At 37.9% G+C, this 19,499-nt stretch overlaps 2 protein-coding genes across 2 annotated transcripts in view; one reads left to right on the top strand and one right to left on the bottom strand.

Moving 5' to 3' along the window:
- The first annotated feature begins 100 nt into the window (after positions 1 to 100).
- On the top strand, positions 101 to 3,699 carry LOC145770959 (membralin-like). The gene has a single exon (XM_082582703.1). It carries the CDS (start codon positions 119 to 121, stop codon positions 2,075 to 2,077), a length of 1,959 nt encoding a protein of 652 aa, XP_082438829.1. The 5' UTR covers positions 101 to 118; the 3' UTR covers positions 2,078 to 3,699.
- Positions 3,700 to 10,281: 6,582 nt separating this feature from the next.
- The window catches only part of LOC145776702 (doublecortin domain-containing protein 1-like), a 42,528-nt gene continuing 33,310 nt past the window's right edge, over positions 10,282 to 19,499 (bottom strand). Inside the window, exons 29-41 of the mRNA XM_082587935.1 lie at positions 19,281 to 19,459; positions 18,260 to 18,407; positions 16,790 to 16,901; positions 16,063 to 16,255; positions 15,549 to 15,796; positions 14,982 to 15,116; positions 14,521 to 14,617; positions 14,281 to 14,422; positions 13,201 to 13,388; positions 12,423 to 12,526; positions 11,776 to 11,898; positions 11,401 to 11,623; positions 10,282 to 11,134 (exon numbers count right to left, since the gene is read on the bottom strand). Of these exons, the coding sequence (XP_082444061.1) occupies positions 10,950 to 11,134; positions 11,401 to 11,623; positions 11,776 to 11,898; positions 12,423 to 12,526; positions 13,201 to 13,388; positions 14,281 to 14,422; positions 14,521 to 14,617; positions 14,982 to 15,116; positions 15,549 to 15,796; positions 16,063 to 16,255; positions 16,790 to 16,901; positions 18,260 to 18,407; positions 19,281 to 19,459 (2,077 nt within the window). The 3' untranslated portion in view covers positions 10,282 to 10,949. The remainder of the gene's footprint in view (positions 11,135 to 11,400; positions 11,624 to 11,775; positions 11,899 to 12,422; positions 12,527 to 13,200; positions 13,389 to 14,280; positions 14,423 to 14,520; positions 14,618 to 14,981; positions 15,117 to 15,548; positions 15,797 to 16,062; positions 16,256 to 16,789; positions 16,902 to 18,259; positions 18,408 to 19,280; positions 19,460 to 19,499) is intronic.

Raw genomic sequence — 19,499 nt, 5'->3', positions numbered from 1 at the left:
TGCTGTTCTGGCCTGCACTCAGTGGGCTGATCTAGTAGTTATGTTGGGTTTGTTAATACAGTACTCTTGAAAATGCAATCTTATTTTTATAAAGGTTTTATTAGTTATATAAGCTACAATGGCAGATAATGCAAATGTTGGTCCGGAATATAACTTTGCTACAGTTACTCAAGCAAGAAATCGTCAACGAAATCATCGCCGTAATATGCATGATCGACAAGGAGTCTTTATGCATTATTTGTTTTTAAATTTAACTTTGCGTTATGCTTCATATTTTAAATATACGGCAAGAAGGTTGATAGAGTTCTTCTCCCTTGCCAATGCACTGCTAATGTTACTTGTTTTATCTTATATACATGTCACCTTCGTACAAAATTCTGGAAAATGTCTAGACCATGTGAAAAAAGTGTGGCCAGAGAATGGCATTTTACGTGTTCAGGTTTCCCACAATAAAAGCGCTCCTCCATACAAGCTTTTCTTCATGAAAGAGCCAACTTTTTCATCTTTATCAGTTCAAGCTACTCCGTATGACATAGTCTTCCGGTTTTCGACACCATTAACAGAAGAAGACATTACCAGTTACAAAATATGGAAACAGCTGCTTGTAAACAACTCAAACATTTTTTCTTTGGTGACTGATTTGAAAGGTCAATGTCCAAACAACAGTAACTTAACTGCTTTGCATACTTTTCATTTGTTAAAGCCAACGTGTCCTATTGTGAAAGATGAAGTGATTCAAAACATAAAAACGTCGCTTTCATCGCAGTTACTATCACTACTTTCTGATGTCAGTGTGGAATATCATGATGACAGCAATGCCAAACTGTCTAAAGAAATGTCTTACCCAAATTTTATAGAAACTCCACTGTATGACCCATTTGAATTGTCACCAATTCGTGATTATTACATTATTGAATACAGCAAAGAATTTGGGTATCTTCGACTGTCCACAGCAGCAAGACAGAGACTTGCTATTCCGATTTTAGTTGTAAATTTAAACCCTGATGTTGATGAATGCTTTGGTAGTGGCTTGAAGCGATATATGCTAAAAACATTTCTGGGCTACGATGACTTTTTAATGTCAAGTATCAAAATGCTTGCAGAAAATGACAAATCTCAAGGTTATTTACGAAACCCAGTCACAGGAGAATATTTCCGCTTTGTATCTATCTGGGTGAACCACGTCTCTGGCGTGATTGCTTTTTCTGTGATGATAATTTTTACTTTGATAGTATCGATGCTGTTGCGTTATTCTTACCATCAAATCTTCATGTTCATGATGGAAGTGTTGCGAATTCTTGATACCGACATTAGGTTAGTATTTCCTGCAGCACCGATGTTGACAATAATACTTGCTCTAGTCGGCATGGAAGAAATTATGACAGAGTTTTTTCATGATTCTGCTGTCGCATTTTATGTCATATTACTTATTTGGGGAGCGGACCAGTTTGATGTAATTTGTCTTCACACCGTTATAGGTCGGCGCCATTGGGCCCGGTTCTTTTTCCTCTACCACTTTTCGTTTTACATTTACAATTATAAATTCAATGGACAATACAGCAAACTTGCTTTGTTTACTTCCTGGTTATTCATTTTCCACTCAATGTTGTATTTTCTTCATCACTATGAAATACCAGCTATTCGAAGGCAAATGATGGCGGTCCTTCAGCAAGATCGTCTTCGAAGAGCTACACAGAATAACAATGATTCCCGAGATGGTTCTCAAAATAATAATAATCCCCCACAAAACCCTGAGTCTAATGCTTCAACAGAACAACCAAACATCATCGAAAGGCCATTTGATTCTTTGGCAGAAAATACTTCTAGCACCTTACCAGATCATACCGAAAATGCAGACTCACAATCACAAAACAATGCTGACTCACAGTCACCAAACAATGCTATTTCCATCCCAAGTACTAACTTTGATTTTCATTTTTTTCTTTTGCCGAGAAAAGTTAATTTGTGGAAGCTTAGTGTTGTTGTTTCATTGCTAACGGCTTCATTGGCCATCGTAATTTGTTCGCAGCTGACTCGACCGAGTCATAGTTTGGAAACAGTAAAAATGATAATTTGATGTCTACTCCACTTGTTTTTTTCTTATCATGCAACGAATTTTATTTATTGACCGTCGCATGTCCTTAGCTTCGTGCGTGCAATCGTTGCACAGAAATCGACAAAAGATCCAGTCTGTGTGAGTAATAACATGATAGTTTTTCTCAACCGAATCGCATAGCAACCTTCTCCAAACCAGTGAGTGAAAAGTTTGAACTTTTATCAGAAATGAAACTCCTTGCTTAGAATCCGGTTTTAATTTTGTAAAAGTAAAAATAAGAAAATTTCCATGACTTTGTTGTCTATACCTGTGGTGCGTCTTACTGGTGAACCATTTCCAATTTAGTGAAAATTATATATATGTACACTGTAATTTCCTGCACCAGCTGCAATTGATGTATTCAATGCTATAGTAACTTATGGGTGATGAACGCATTACTAGTCGGCTAGTCGCATACGTCTTATTGCTGCAATATGATGTACGGTTTTGAACTATCACTACATCCGATTGTCATATTTAATAATAACCTGACACCAAATCAATGTTATTTTTTACATTGATTCAACGTCTGCAGACGTTGATATAACGTCAATGTAAAAAAAGAGATTGCTTTGCTGTCTGGGTAGTAGCTGTGTTCTCAATTCGGAAAACTAGTTGCATGTGTGACTTATTTTTAGGCATTCATTTGCTTACATAGTAGTGCATTGTGCATATATCTGTCAATTTTTATTAAATTGAAGCTTTGCTTTCCACCAGTGTATTGCTAATGTTTAAATTAGTTTTTATATGCAAAATATTTTACTTCATACAAAGCCAATGATGTAAATTGTAAACCGATGCAAAGCTCTGGCTTCATTATGACTTTTGTGAATATTGGCTTTTGATCCCCTCAAACTTGAATGTTGAACTTTGAATGTTTATTTAGTGTCTACAATTTTCATTCAAATGTCTGAGAGATAATATGAGCACAGATATTAAAATGAATATTTTCCCTTGTTGTAGCTGACCACAAACTGATGCAGCCCGAGCGTACAGTAGTAAAGGTTGTATATATAGTTTTTGCTCCTAAAGAAATATTTAAAATGCTTTGCCCCACGACCCTAATCAATACTTTGCTCACTGCTGGATTGCCGCACATGCTTTATCGTCATTCAAGCTATCGTTAAATAACAAGTTTTGAAAACAATGCAATAATTGAAACTTTCCTGCTTATTTTCTCGTCCGGCCTGTTTCATATCATACCCTCTTCACGGAGAACGCTCATCCACATCCCGTTTCTCCAACATCACACATTTCCTTATTTTCCATAGGTATTTTTTCAATTTAGCTTTGGTCATTCTTTCCTCATTTAGTTCATGAGACGTTTCATAAAGCATCTTTGTCCAGTCACTATACTTTCATAGCACATGCCCACACCGTTACTCCTTTTTCAACATATACTATCCATTGGTTGGCCCAATGGCCCATGTTAAACTATAGGTTATTGTATCACCTTTAACATTTTATTAAATCCGTCCAGAAGATTGAGTACCGGTACTTTGATGTTACAGTATAATAGCTGCAATCAGGCTATTTCGTACTCTAGGCAAATTCAATTTCGGCGCCCCATCGGTCAACATTTTAGTGTAATAAAATAAGTAAACAATAAAGGTGTAATTTTTTTCGGTTTTAGTAACTCAAATTACTGTTGATTAAATTTTTTTACGGTTGTGAATCACTTCAATATTAAATGTTAGTCAGAATTTACACAATGCTCTTTTATCACAAAATTCACTTTTGTTTCGTTATCAATAATTACGCGATGTCGAACGCGGAAGCATAATGACTTGGGCAAGTAAAGTCAAGTATATAACTTATTGCACAGTAACTTTATAGAACAGTAATTACAGTATGCAGCGATTCTTAAACTGGGGAGCGTGCCCCTCTTGGGGGGCGCGAGCGATGCCAAACTATTTGACTAAACGTCGCGTAATGAAATTTTGGGGTCGTAATGAAATAGTTTAATTTAGTCTAGTGCCGGTAGGTTGTAGTCTTGCCAGAGCTTACAGTAATCATACGAGCCGTCAACTTCGTCAAAACCAGTGCTGTCAATACGAGACTGTTTACCAAGCTGTGCAAGGATATGGATTCGAACCATGAGACTCTCCTCTTCCATACATCCAGGCCCGGATTTAGGGGGGGGGCAGTTGCCCCGGGCCCCCCGACTTTTGAAGGGCCCCCCTATGTGGAAAAATTGGGATTTTGTGTTATTTTTTTCCTTTTGGTCTTTAAAGTTTGTGCAAAATGCTGTGCAGTACTGGACTGATGCTACTGTAGACGCAGAGATGGTATAATTTTTTTGCACGGGGGCCCCTCGATCTAAAAGTGCCCCGGGCCCCCCATCAGCTAAATCCGGCCCTGCATACATCTGTTCGTTGGTTATCGAAAGGTAATATGTTAGCCCGCGTGTATGAAATGAGAGATGAACTGATGCTATTTTTGGAAGCTCATGGGAAGCAAGATCTCCTCCTGCCATTTTCATCAGAGAAGTTTCAGCTGGAGTTGGCATACCTCGTGGACATTTTCGAGGCCCTCAATAACTTAAATCTGCTCTTGTAGGGCAGAAATACTAACCGGATTAATAGCTATGATTCCATTCGAGCATTTGTGGCAAAGCTGGGGTTGCGGCACCGCCGAATACAAATAGGAAATGCAGCTTCATTTCCCAACCTAGATACTGCACTTGACAAAAAGCAACTTGAACTAGAAGGTGAGCTTAAGGCTGAAGTGGAGGCTCACCTTCAGCTTTTGAAACAAGAATTCGAACGCTATTTCCCAGACTTGAGTGACACCGACCTTCCAGAATGGAAGATGACAAGAAATCCCTTTCGTGTTAACGAAGACATTCTTCCCGATGGTTTGTAAGAGGAATTCTTGGAAATAAAGTGTAACTCCACTGCAAAAGATGATTATGAAGCAATGCCACTAACTGATTTTTGGGTTAAATATTTGCACATATACAAGGGAGTGGGTAGCGTGGCGATACGCACACTTCTTCCGTTTTCGTCCACTTATCTGTACGAAAGTGGCTTTTCTACACTTTTGAACATAAAAACAAAACATCGAAACAAACTTATTGATTGTGAAGCCGATCTGAGGCATTAACAGCTACAAAGCCTCGAATTAAACTTTTGGTTTCCGAAAAACAATTACATCCCTCACATTGATAAAAGCTAAATATAAATTCCTGTAGTCATTACACTTTAATGTTTGCTAATTTTGTAGTTTGGTGGGGCGCAAGTTTGGATGGCACGTCAAAGGGGGGCGCGGCTCAAAAAGTTTAAGAACCCCTGGTATAGGGGTTAAGTAAGAGTTCTGGACACAAGGAGTAAGTTTCAAAATCTTAATTTGATAGGTCAATAAAAAGTCAATTTTAGGTCAATAAAGTAAATTTTATGTAATTATTATTTATTTCGTCAGACAAAGCTGTCCATATCCAAAACAACGAAATAATACACACACTGCAAAGGTCACAGAGAGCCACTTTGGATGTCATCAGTTTAAGAGTAATTGACACGCCCAGTCCAAATGTTTGAGAAAAACTGATACTTTAACAAGTTTTTGTTCACCAATCTCGACTTGTGCTCCGTTTAGCATCTTAAAGGGCGGGGAAACCCAAATTAACTTTGCGAGTTTTTTGTTTCAGCGTGATGTCATTGTGTACAACATGCGTTTTAGCAATAAAAAAAATCCAAATTTTGTTGCCCTCGTCTCGCTAAGGCCGCTTTTGTTTGATACCCGTTTGCGAGGTCTCGTTGCGCATCAAGCTGTGATGCTGTTCGCTGTGACGTCACAAGGTACATATAGTTGTGGCCAAAAGTTTAAGACCAGACTTGATTTATGACGATTTTTGCATTACTTCAAAATACTGCATCAGATATAAGATGATGCAACTAAAACAATATCTGATGCAGTATTTTGAAGTAATGCAAAAATCGTCATAAATCAAGTCTGGTCTTAAACTTTTGGCCACAACTATATGTACCTTGTGACGTTACAGCGAACAGTATCACAGCTCGATGCGCAACGAGACCTCGCAAACGGGTATCAAACAAAAGCGGCCTTAGCGAGACGAGGGCAACAAAATTTGGATTTTTTTTTTGCTAAAACGCATGTTGTACACAATGACATCACGCTGAAACAAAAAACTCGCAAAAAGTTAATTCGGGTTTACCCGCCCTTTAACTAAAAACATTGACGACATTTCTAGAATAATAAACATTGAAAGACCAGAAAGTTAATTAAGCGCCGATTCGACACCGCTCAAGAGCATGTGGCTGTGTCTTTGGCAAGACACTGAAAGGTGTGCCGTGGATTGCACAGTGGCGCCCCTTCGACAATAGTGCTGAATTTAACATTATGTCACCTTTCCACTCTTGTTCTTGGTGAACGTGATATTCGTTGTGGAGTTAGTTGCCTGCTTATACAACTTTCATATGAACGTAACATATTTTGTTGAACATTTCAGTATTTATTCATTGATTTAATTTTTTTTTCGTTGGTGTAGCATTTTTTTTTTGAATTTTAAAGTCAATTTGTTTGAACTTTTAGGTCAATAAAAACTTGCCCTAAATTTTAATGAGGTTCGGTTGGTAGGAGCGTTGGCATGGGTGGTTCAGTAAGTTCTTTTTGACCAGGGCCCGAGATCGTTTCAGGTACCCCGAAGCTTGTTGAAAGGCCCAAGATATTTTTGTAAACGTCCCATTGTTTCACTCCAATAGGTGAGGTGTTCTTGTTAATCATAGGCAGGGAAAAACGGACATGATAACTTCTAATTACTCTATTTCAACAAACAAATCAGACATCTTGGATCCATTGCCGTAAGAGATGGGAGGAGCTGTCGTTCCTTCGCTGAAAGAAAAAACGTCTCTGATTTGGGCAAAACTGTCCAGTTATTTGGGAAAATCAATCTTACCATGATGGTTCGACATCTCACTAGTTTACAAAATTTACATAATTGTTATAATTCATGAGATTAGACTTGTTTAAAAATAAAAATAAATCAAGTTTTTTAGTTTCTCGCATCTCGCGTTTTCCATAATTTTGACCGTGAGAAATCCGAAAAATAACAACCATTTTGCTCTGAGATAATGGGATACCCTGCCTTTTTATTTGATACCTTGTAATTTATGCAGAAAATTTAGTCTGTTTTGAAAACGGTTGTAGCCTATCGATATTACAGCAACATTTTTTCTTTCAGAGTGAGTGTTCGTTCTTATTTGCGCAGTTCAATTGTTTTCACTCTTGCAATTTGACAGGGATAGGAAGTAGCAATAACTCAATATAGCCTATTAATTTTCCTGTCTTGTTTTACAAATTAATGAGCTAATTTCTTGCCCTTTAATAAATCATTATAGCAATAACGCAAGTTTAAAAATTTAAGATGACGTCATCATTTTTATAACGTCATCGTCAAAACTAAATTTGAGGTCTCTTTCCATGGTAGCCACTTTTAAATAACAACTTCTATAAGAGTTTGTGAGGCATGAATCAATCAGAAGCTACGTTTAAATGGCTACCGTCAAATTGTGACCCATGGCCACCTGGCCATGTGTGACCCTTCTAGCACTCAGCCAGAGAGCTAATTAGTGCTTTGAACGTTGTTGGTAATTAATAACTAGAAATTTCTAAATTTGTCTTTAAATTTAAAAATATGCTATTACCTGACTACTTTGAACCTTACTTTCAGGAAATTACTGAGGTGCATTGCCATGGCACGAGAGCTTCTCAAAAAAATAACTTTCACTTAGGCTACGTAGTGTCAGCTCAAGAAAGGGTCAAGGCAGTTTGAAATTTTTAGGCCCAAAAATATGGAATGATTTACCTTCAGAAGTAGCTGGGGCTACGAGTATTAAAACTTTCACGAAAAAACTAAAAATTTATTATATGAATGAACTTGGTCCGTGACTGTTTTTATTGTCACAACATTGACGATTATTTCGGATTGAACGTTGTTAGTAGCCTACTATACGTATAGGCTTACTACTCACGAACTTGTGCTACGTACTACTTATTAACGACTGCAATCTTATTTACTGTACTCAAGTCGGCCTATAAACTGACTGATTTTGTTAAAGTATGAATTTATAAAGATAGGGGAAAGATGTGTATTTTGAACCCCTTAAAGAAAAATAAGCACAACTCAGCCAACTTGCAGTCGATATGTAGGCTATTATTTTTCACCCAGATACAGTCTAGGTACTTGCAAACCAGTGTAGAAAATATAAACCACGTAGGTACAATAAAAAAATACAGAAAAATTAAGCAATAAAAAATGTTCATAACTGGTCTAAATTACACATATGGTGTGTATTTTGGACCATTGGAGTACGGTAGCCTATGTAATTTGAACTGAAGTTGCTTGAGGTCTTCGCAATGAAATTTCTGGATGACGGTTCAAGAATCCCTTCAGCCAATCTTTTCTAGCCAGACCTTTTCACTGTTGAAGCGGGTATTGATATTATTGGCAGACGCAATGTCATATGCAAGTTTTCTGTTTATGACCCTTTAAGCCATAAAATCTTGACTCCATTTTCAAAACATGTTTGACCTGTCGATCTTTAATATTTTCGGGAATATCAAGTTGTCGACCAATGGTTGTTGACCCTTGTGTAGCATATTTATTGGTAGCCTATTATTGACATGTCTTAACAATATAGCTTTGGGAATTTTGAACTGACGCGATGCTGCGTAGGTGAGATGACTGGTTTAAATTACACACGGTCATGCATCGTTAACAATCACCAACTATGACCTCCATGCTTGGTTATAAGTCTTGTAATTGATCACAACATCTTATAGAACCATAGGCATACGAAGCCGAGCAACGTGATCAAGTTTAACATCTTCAAGTTTATTACATTTACATAAACATAAAACTACGCAACAAATTAAGTATCGAACGTTTTCGACATCACAAGATGTCCTCTTCAAGAATAATATACATACAAATTAACTACATCTGAAAAAAATACAATGGTTAACTAAATCTATAATCAGAAAAAGACAAAAACTGCACAGTACTTCTGACTAGCTCAAACTCAACGATATAGGCTCCACGAGAATCAAAGGTAACTGCATTGCATTTTGTCTTTTTCTGTTTATAGATTTAGTTAACCATTGTATTTTTTTCAGATGTAGTTAATTTGTATGTATATTATTAGGCATCACATGACGCCATCACGTGACATGCAGTGATTGTGTATCGCAAGATATATGGGTGGCCCAACGTGCCCCACCGGCCCAACTCTCCCCTATTAGGAATGCAACAATGTTATGGGGGGCGAAGCCCCCCAGAAGTTTGATTAACTTTGACTGCTACGCTTTTGGGCCCACCTACTTTTAAAATGGTTCCTCCATCCCTGCCTCACACCCGTTTATAGAACAGCTCTCCATTTACGAACTACCTGGCGCAGGGCTTCTCAAACTTTCTTGCTCTACGACCCCATTTCAGAAAAGAAATTTCTATGTAACTCCAGGGCGAAGGAGTAGCAACACCGATAACGAAAGCGGTCTGGAAAACGATGAAATATTGTGACAATGACAACAACGCATCTAATTTTTTGCGACTCACAGTTTTAGAAGCCCTGACCTAGTGGATGGGTAGCGTATTTTTTTATTAACAACCCTTTAAAATTAGGGACTGTCCATATAAAGACGTCCTCATAAAATTGCAAAAACACAACCTCCCCTCCCCTATGTCGCAAAATCTATTCACTGTGTCATAGAAAAATGTGCATGCTCCCCTTGACTGCGGGCGTCGTTTATGGATAGCTCCTTACACCACTCTCGAAACATAGGCTACTGTAGCCGACTAAATGTTACTTCACTTAGCCTATCTGCAGCCTACCTCGCAGTTTTGTTCTAACCTCATAATAGCCTATTCTGTACCATACTTACAGGGAAAGTTGCAGGTAGGCTATATATTATATTAACTGCAACTTTTTTTTTATTTAATATTATTCAAATATTTTATGAACAAAAACAACGTAGCCTAATCAAAGCTCCATAAAAATAAGAGATAAGAATGAGCACAGTGCATTGCAATGATAGGCCTAAATACGTAGCCTAGTAACAGTTTTTCAATTTATGACAAAAATCGGTCTACAGTAAAGACTTGCTAAAAAACAAAACGATTGTACGCAATTCACACATAGTCTACTTCTGCAAAAAGGCGCAAGCTCCCGTAAACTGCAGTAAAAGTTTTTATTGGGCACTAGTGGCATCGCACACAGACCAACGTCGCGGATTGTTCAAGTTATTGCTAGTTCAACACAGCACGATCGTAAAAGTTTTAAATTACAAAGAAACTACGAATGTCGAATAGCATATAAAATTATGATGCAATACAATCATACATAAGCCTACACAACGCTTCCCTACTTCTATAAAATAACAACAAACAGGTGCATTGTTACGCAAGGCCTAGTAGGCTATAGTAGCCTATACAGCCTAGATTATTGTAGACTATTGGTACCTTTTTTTATTATGGTGTAAATGAAAGCAGCGCTTGGAATCAACGCTATTTTGAATCGACCCCAACATTTGGAATCAACAGTGATTTTCTGACTTTGATATTGGGTTTCGCTATTGCTGGTTTTCTGCTTGGAACATAATGGGCAAAACAAAGAAAATTAGGTTAGCTGATGAGTTGTTTACAGCACTAGCCTGTAAGTTAAACAAAATTATTATATCCAACTTACTTTGGAGAAGAATTTTAGTGGAAACAAGTCAAATTTTTCAACGAGTGAAAACATTTTCCTTTTTTGCATTTCAAAAAAATTCAATAAAAAACTTGTTGAATTGTAGTTGTAGCCTAGCTGCATTGTCAAACTGAGGTGGAAACTCAATCGATCTATAAGTTGTGCGGAGAATTCAAAGCAAGAGACCCGGCGGCGAGGGAAGGCGGACCAAACGGATCCACACTTGTAAAGTGATCTTTCGAAAGATAATCTTTGACTGAAAATTCAGTCGCCTCTGGACCATGCTGTTTCCTGGTTCTGGCCCAATTCGCTTTCATGGCCACGTTGCTCTGCTTCGCTACAAAGCAACACACAACAAAGGAAATAATTGGTTGTCACATCTTAGCAAATCGATTAATTCTTTTAAAAAAAAATCGCTTACAGTTACAAGTCTAGGTAAATGCTAATATTTCAACTACAAAACAAACTGTTTCCTTTGAACCAAAAACTGGTCGAAGGTCGTTTTCACAAAGAATTAAACACTTTCTGGGCGCAATTGATAAAATAGATAGGCTAATAGCCTAGATTTGATTGTCAAACAGTCATCTGCGTAATACAACTTACGTCTTCCTCGCAACGAATCACCGCTTGTCACGCAGATCAGACAATCACGTTCGATGAACTCAAATGACGTCACTCTTGTTTCGTCTTGATTGTAGAGCATTTTGGCTGGACGTTGCATGTTGAGACGCACAGTGGCATCAGCCAAAATTTCAGATATTGATTCTCCCCAGACATACACGGCTTTTTGAGACGATTCACCGTTTGGATAAACCATAACTCGTTTCTGTAACCGGACAGCTGATTTTAGAACGTCCAGAAAACATTTACAAGACAATTTTCCACTTTTAGACAACGTGGAAGTCAGAATTAGCCTACAGAAATCAGATATTTTTGACAAAAATGCAGCCTATCGGCAGACGACTGTGGAACAATTACCCTGTTAGCTTGTCTGTACAATTCCCGGTCGAAGTTGATTCCTTGTGTTTTTGGAGGTATGTGGGTAGAACGACTTTCTACGAGATGCTCTTCCAGCTTGTGGACTTTCTCCAATTTTACCGCCTGTGAGGTGCAATTGCGGTTACGACATATCGCTAGAGAAAAGTGAAAAACATGGTTTTGAGGCTTAAGGAAAGTGAAAAGTAATAGAAGGTTGATCGTAAAACTCATTGTATCCTACTACACCCAGACCTTCTACAATCAGAGGCGGATAAAGCAAACGGGAATTGAAAAACTTTTCCGGTGGGCCGCTTGACTACGATCCGGTTAGGCCATCACTGTCGTGTAGGCTATAAATAGTTAAAACCTTTGAAAGACATAGTTTGGTAACAACAGGGCCGCTTGTATTTCTAACTTCTTGTGCTAATTCCCTTTAGGCTACTATTCAGTCCCTGCCAACAATGACACTTCTGTGTTTGCAAGTGCCGTAAGCAACAAGGTTTTCCAACCAGCTGACCATTACTTCACTAGGCGACGTCATAAAGCGATCATTACTTTTCGTGTTCCAACAGTAACTGTTTGGTTTAAAAGCCGGTGAAATGTAGCATTGGGTCTCCTTATGATCAGTGGTCCTACGAGAAACTTACTTCATCTTTAGTAGTTTCTTGCCATCCTCCTTCGACCAAGATCGGATTTTGAGGGAGTTTTGTAGCAATGAGACTTCTTGGTGACATTTGTTTATATCTGCGACCTAATTAGATGAAAGCTGAATTAATCGTTAAAGCCAAATTAAAATTGTTTTGGTTTGGACTTAGGTCGTTTACGTTTTTCGTTTTGATCTAGTGTTTTTTTTTACACTAATGTAAATTTTGATGAACAGACTGTGGTGAAAATGTAGCAGACAAGGATAGAATGATATACAAAATAGAATTTGCATATTGCCATCTGCAGTATGATTAAAATCTCATCGTAACTGCATAAATTTTAAGCAATTAGGCTTGTGATGGGATTTTTATCAACAAAGATTTTTTTATGTGCATCAACAAAAAAGATCCCAGTTGAAACACGCACATTTAATTTTATTGTGACGTTATAATAATATAGGTTAATGCGTCACTTAGGCTACACAGAATTTTGAATTACAAAATCGTACACAAGAGAGCATTCTTCATATGTAGTCTGTAACTGCCCAAATAGTCACATAAATAAACAACATAGGCCATCAGCTATTTTCGTAAAAATACGTACATTACCGGTATAACTATAAAGTACTGTACAATGTTACTAACTTCCTAGTTACTAATTTTAGTTACAAATTTACTATTATCAAATGACACTATAAAAAGACCAACACCATTGAACAAGCAGAAAGCGTTATGCATATCAAGAAATCAACACAAGTTAAAAAGTTAGTCTAGTGTTTACCCTGCATGTGCCGAAGCATATGTTTTTCAGTGTCCAGAACAAGGTTGGCTTCGTTGCGGTTCACTTGCGCTTTCAAGCTGACTTCGTACAGTTTCTCTGCTGTTGCTGGAGGGATGAAGTTCTCACCGCAGGACACCCAGACCTCGATCGGGTTACGAAGGATGATGGAAAGAGGGACTTCTTGCATTCTGAAACGCAATTTCATCATAAACTTGGGTTTATACCTCACAATACTTTTACTTTTGCAACACTATACGCCATCTTGATAAAACATCTGCACCAATGTAGCAATAAGACACAGTTTCTATCTGTTTTTTCATAGATTATACTTGGGCTTACGCCCGCTAGTAGAATATTTAAATTGTGGACGGGAAGGCAAGGAAGCTAATTTTCTGTCTATCTTGAGGAATGCCTTTAAGTGTCCTGGTAAAGACGCAACGGAATGCACTTTAGCGGTGTCAAACCGATAGTTTTTCGAGCGTCATACCAAAGCTCTCACGGCTCGGCTAGACGGCAGTCTCGGTAGTTTCGGTAAGTTATAATCACATCAGTTATCACTTTTCTGAGAACAGTTGGTCAAGCTCCGACTTTTATACAATCGAAACGACAATATCAGGGTGTGTGCTTGCTGTGCAACGGTTTTTAAATTTTTAACTGCACCGAGTTGATAGAATAATTCACAGACAGTAACAAGCGGAAAAACTTTGTTAATCTCAGTGAACTAGACTGCGTAACCGGTTTGAAGTGTCAGTAAGCGATACTGTCAGAATTAACTTTGCAAATACGCTTTATCAGTCCAAAGGTAAAGATTCCGACAATCTATTCTCATAAAGTTATAAACTGCTGTTTTAAAGTGCTCCACCTAGCGGCGTAACCAGATTATTCAGAGAGAAGCACAGCCGTATAGGGGACACTGGTTACATCTTTATGCAAATGATACAAATCATAAGTGAAAGGTACGTTTCTTCGGAGGACTTTGCCCTCCTGTCTTTAGTTAGCCTATATACTCTTGTGGTAAGGGACTGGTTACATAACGTTGTTCTAAAAATTAATAACTGATCCTAGCGTTATTATACTTACTCTTGCTTTTGTACAGCACGAGGCCTACTGGCCGATCGCCTACCAGAAGGAGGTCGCAGCTTTTTAGCAAGGTCCGAAGCTGTAACTTTGATTCCAGCCTCAGCGGCATTATGATCTGGCGTCCCTTCTCTTGAGTTGTTTCCTAATTAAACAATAAATTGTTATACAATAAATCCAGTCTTTCAATATTCACGTTTATAGGCTTTCTATCACCCAAAAGCAATAAAATTGTAACGTTACCTTCGTCGTGTTTCTGGTTGTCCGTGGCAACAGTGATACCTTCAGGCTCGCCACGTTCAAATTCATTCTTCCCATCCAGTAATCCTGCTGGATGATCCTGTGTGAAGCCAGGTTCGAAAGTTAACAACTGAAGGACTTAAATTTCCGGCCTAATTTCAATGAAATTCTCTTCAAATTTTACACAATAAAAACACTTTTGGACACGTTACGTGAAAGCAAAACTTGCACTAGTCGCGTTTTATGAAAAAAAAACGCGCTCTAGGAAGACAACGCATAAGCTTCACTAATAAAACCCAAGTTATTTTCACCAAGGAATAAACTGAAGATATTTTCAAGCCAACTGACTACGCAATAACAGCAATGGAATGAGCAGGTCATAAGGACTGAAAAGTTAATTAAAAACCGAGAGAATTATTTTAATTAAATTGAAAGTATGAATATCATTATTCATTAGTAATTACTTTTAACATGCTGTAATAATTTCGAGTTGCCCATTCAATAAGTTGTTCCATGTGCAAGATATGCATTCCATCGCTGGTGTACAGGCGTCTAGCTGCCGTTCCCATCGATAGTCGTTGTGTGCATTGCTCCAGAATCTATGAAAATGGACAAAACGAAGATCACGATGGCTGATATAAATGAAAACTAGAAGCTAAGTAAAAGTAATAACATACTTTATGAATGGTTATGTAGATATAGGAAACAACATTTTCGACATGCAAAAGGCAATGACATAGTTTAAGTTCCTCAAAACAGTAGAAAACGCAATTCTGCTTCCAGAGCTTATGTCAGATTGCTTAGAATCAGGTATTCAAACAATTCAGATCAGGCAAGATCTTCGGCGAAGATCTTCAGTGGTGACTGCAAACCAGTGTAGTGCAGAGTTGTTTAACTAGAGCCCATGATTTCCATTAGCATTGACATTTTAAAGAGTTTCGTTTGTTGAATAGGGTTAATTAAATAAGGTGCATACACACTGGATTGTCCGCTAAGACAAATAAACATTCAGTATTTTATACAAAACTGACCCCAGACACACTAGTTCCGACTATTAGTTCCCCAGTTCTTAATCTTCCTTCACCGTTCCGCATGGCTACTACTCGACACGCCTGAATGGGTGTGCTGGATTGTATCTCGCGTGTGAGAAGACGCAGACTAGTTTCCTGTCTCAATTTCTCAAGCTGAGATAACCAATGCTGTAGAGTTGTGACGGCTTCATAAGTTGATAGGTCAACTTTTCCATTTAAACAAGCGAAGCTTCCTCTTTGTCTGATTCCTGAGATATAAAAATAAATAATTATCAAATCGAATACAGATTGAGTCTGCACAGCAGTGCACAGTGCACAACTGCACATCCCAAGGATCTAATGACGACTTATTGAGCTAGTGCCTTGAAATTTGATCAGATGAAAGGCAAACGCCGTTTTTTGTAATTTAAAGCTTTCGCGCCTTTGGGGAAACAAAACTCCGCTGCGGCCAAAAAAAACATATATTGATGACGCCACAAAGCAGCAATAGACAACAAAGTCAAATAACACGCACCGTGCTTCCTTGCGTTGCCCATCGCGCAAACAAACGCCATCTTGTCTGGGACTTTAATCAACTGGTATTGACTTCTGATGACTTTCGCACAAGAAGAGCAGACGACGACAGGCACATCGGATGGCACGTCAATGATAAAACCATCCTGACACAAGATCTCGGAACCTGTCACCACGTGACTACACACCGACACCTGGTGGGAAGTGATCAAGTAAAGGAAATTTGAAGTAGGCTACAATTACATACAATGCTTTGAGTTACATAAATCTAGCCTACCAATGCGAAGAACATCGTTTATCAACTAGGTTCCATTTTGCCACGAGAATTGGATACTCAGTAACCACAAGCTAATGTTAATCAAACACTGTAGTTCATTTTTTTTAATTTAATCTAATCAAATTATTTTTGGTATAAATTTAAACACAATCGCAGCAAGGAAACTATCGGCCAAACTCAGACGTGGGAACAAACCGAATTTAGAATTTTAGATGATGATGATTGTAAGAAGCCAGAAAATAATAAAACATAGCCTATAGTCATTGGACATGCACTGTCATTTTTAAAGATCTGTTGAAATTACACGGTAAAGGCATTGAAAATAAAATCGTGTGGTTTCGTTATATATATAAGGTAGCAGAGAATGAAAATTGACACCGTTACTACCGAAAACAGCGCATAAAATCAAAATACTGTCAGGCAGAAAACAAAGATTGGAAAACCAACGTACGTGATTTGCTGCAGTTATTTCTTTGTCGGTTGTGCTGGAATGAAACGGCACGATCGCGCTCAACATAGGATCGAAGAACCACTTTTGATTGGCACGTCCGTACATTTGTTGTCTGCAATTGATGCCATGATATTCAGCACTTAGAAATGAATAGCCTTAATTACAATACATCGTCTTGTGTTTGCGCTACATTATTGTAGTTCGCTTGTTTATTTTGAATGTGTAGGTAGACATTTTGGTTGATGCGCTGTCTATTATTTAGTTCCGAAATGTTAAAAACTCAAATAGAAAACTACTACAGTAGAACTCTGTTAATCCGGATTCGGTTAATCCGGATCTTCGCCTAATCCGGATAAAACTGGAAGTGCAAATGATTTGTAATCTTTTTCTTGAGAAACAGCTTTGGATTATCCGGATTATTTAATCCGGATCTTCGCCTATTCCGGACAAAAGTTGCGCTTTCTCTATTGCTTTATCTGGATTTGCCCGATTTTTTGTAAGTTTTCCATAGAAACTCGTCTTCGGTAGCTGTTTTCAAAAGTTTTGAGTGACTACAGATTATTCCGACACGCATGTCTGAAGATGTAACTTTTGCCAGTGTGTTCTTGCGTTAGACACAGAGTCTACAAATACATTCATTTTACATGCATACTGCATTTGAAAAGAACTCTATCACTGGGTCGCTAATGTGGTGATCGCGGGTCTCGGAATTGGCGGATGACCACACTAATGCGTTCAATTTCGGTGATATTTACCGATACCCAGTGCCGGATTAACCATTAGGCAAAGTAGGCACGTGCCTACAGGCCAGTCAAAAATCCAGGTCACTTTAAAATCAGTAGAAATTTAGTCATGTTTTCAAAATAATTATTTTCTAAACTAATAAGTAATTATCTTAATAACTCTGTTTTTCCAGATGAATTCAATCGCAAAAACGCGCAAAGTTGTTATTTAGTTAGGCATGTGACCAAGTTTTTGCACGGTAGGCTACCCTGTGCTATAGTTGCAACAACGACCTTTGTGACAATGATTTGGCAACACTGGTAATTCTAATTTTTTTACTTGGCAACCCTGATTTTTGGGCCACTTATAAAATGTGCCTACAGGCCAGCAGACCCTTAATCCGGCACTGCCGATACCCTTCTATCTAGGTAACGTCAGGCTTGATAGAACCGTCATCGGTTAATCCGGACCTTCGCCTAATCCGGATGGAATCGCCGGTCAAATCGAATCCGGATTAACCGAGTTCTACTTGTACTTCAATGCACTGACATACCAACACGGTTCTCTTGGTACAAAAGATTTATCGATAAATTACACAAGTTTCCAAACCTGGTCGATGTTATTTACTACTTGTGAAATTATCTTGCATTTTGTTTTCTTGTTTATTGATGATTGATAGAGCACGATACAGCACCTGCTTAATGTCCATTCAATGCATGTTGATGAGAAAGCGAATGAATAGCTTACTTTAGGTTTTGTACGGTGACTACAGCGTTTTCATAACTGAGGTTTTCCTCTTGACCAAATCTGTAAGTTGGCATGGCGACTCCCAAAACCACTTTATTGCTGCATTTCAAGCTGATAAAACCGTCTTCAGTCAACTTCCATTGTTGAACTGTGAATGGTTTTGTGAAGATTCGGTTATACAAATAAAAGCCATAAGCAGACATAACCCAGCAACAACACTACAGTACATTTAACATTATAAAAAGAGCGAAAGTTTTCGGCTAGTCATACAGCCCTTTTGAAGCCTGTAAGAAAAATATTTTGAAAGAAATGCTAAAGAATCATACAGTATCACAGCAAAAAATATGGTCAAAAAATATATTTAGATTTGACCATATTTTTTGCTGTGATACTGTATGATTCTTTAGTATTTCTTTCAAAATATTTTTCTTATAGGCTTCAAAAGGGTTGTATGACTAGCCGAAAACGTTCGCTTATTTTTTTGTCTTTATAATGTTAAATGTAGTGTTGTCTGTTTATGGTCTAAAAACTTACCTCTCTACATAAATTGTATTACCGTATACAAATAAAAGCGTTGCAGAACAGCAGATTGCAATATTTGCTTTACAAATTTAAGTTTCTCGTGTGATCGTGCGACATGTGTCAATTGTCAAAAAACCAAAGGCAGGGTTGAATTACGGACGATTTTTTTTCGATCACCTAACTAAATAGCGTACCTAGCGCTGATGCAAAAGCAGCGAATTTGCAAAAGCTTCGGTCTATTTTTTCTGACAATCGGTTTCACATAATGTGAAAGAATCTTCCTTCAAAGCAGGTTTGCTATTGAATTACCACATCGGTCCAATAAACCTCCTCATCTTTCAATTTCCGAAAAGGAAAGAACGGTCGACAATATGCCTTTCGAGAAGTGGGCAACAAAAAAAGATCTTTCACTAAAAATACTGTAGTTTAATGAAATGGTGAAACTACTTTGTATCATAAAGTTATGAATTGAAGCGAACTTGCTAAATTTGATACTAACCTGGGTCTGAGGCTGACTTTCGACACAGCACAACTTCAACGTTGCCTGATAAATTGTCAAGATCAAGACCGACAACACCAAACGCTAGACTTGGATCTGACACTGGGCTAATAAAGCCATCGCAGAAAGTGAATTTTTGATTTGGATTTCCTTTTTTGTGTTTCAAAGTCTTCTTTTTTCTGCCATTAAAACATGTCTCAATAAATTAACAATATCAAA

Source organism: Aplidium turbinatum, chromosome 1, assembly GCF_918807975.1.
Source record: "Aplidium turbinatum chromosome 1, kaAplTurb1.1, whole genome shotgun sequence".
In the NCBI taxonomy this organism is placed as follows: Eukaryota; Metazoa; Chordata; class Ascidiacea; order Aplousobranchia; family Polyclinidae; genus Aplidium; species Aplidium turbinatum.
This window is presented reverse-complemented; position numbering and strand designations above follow the sequence as displayed.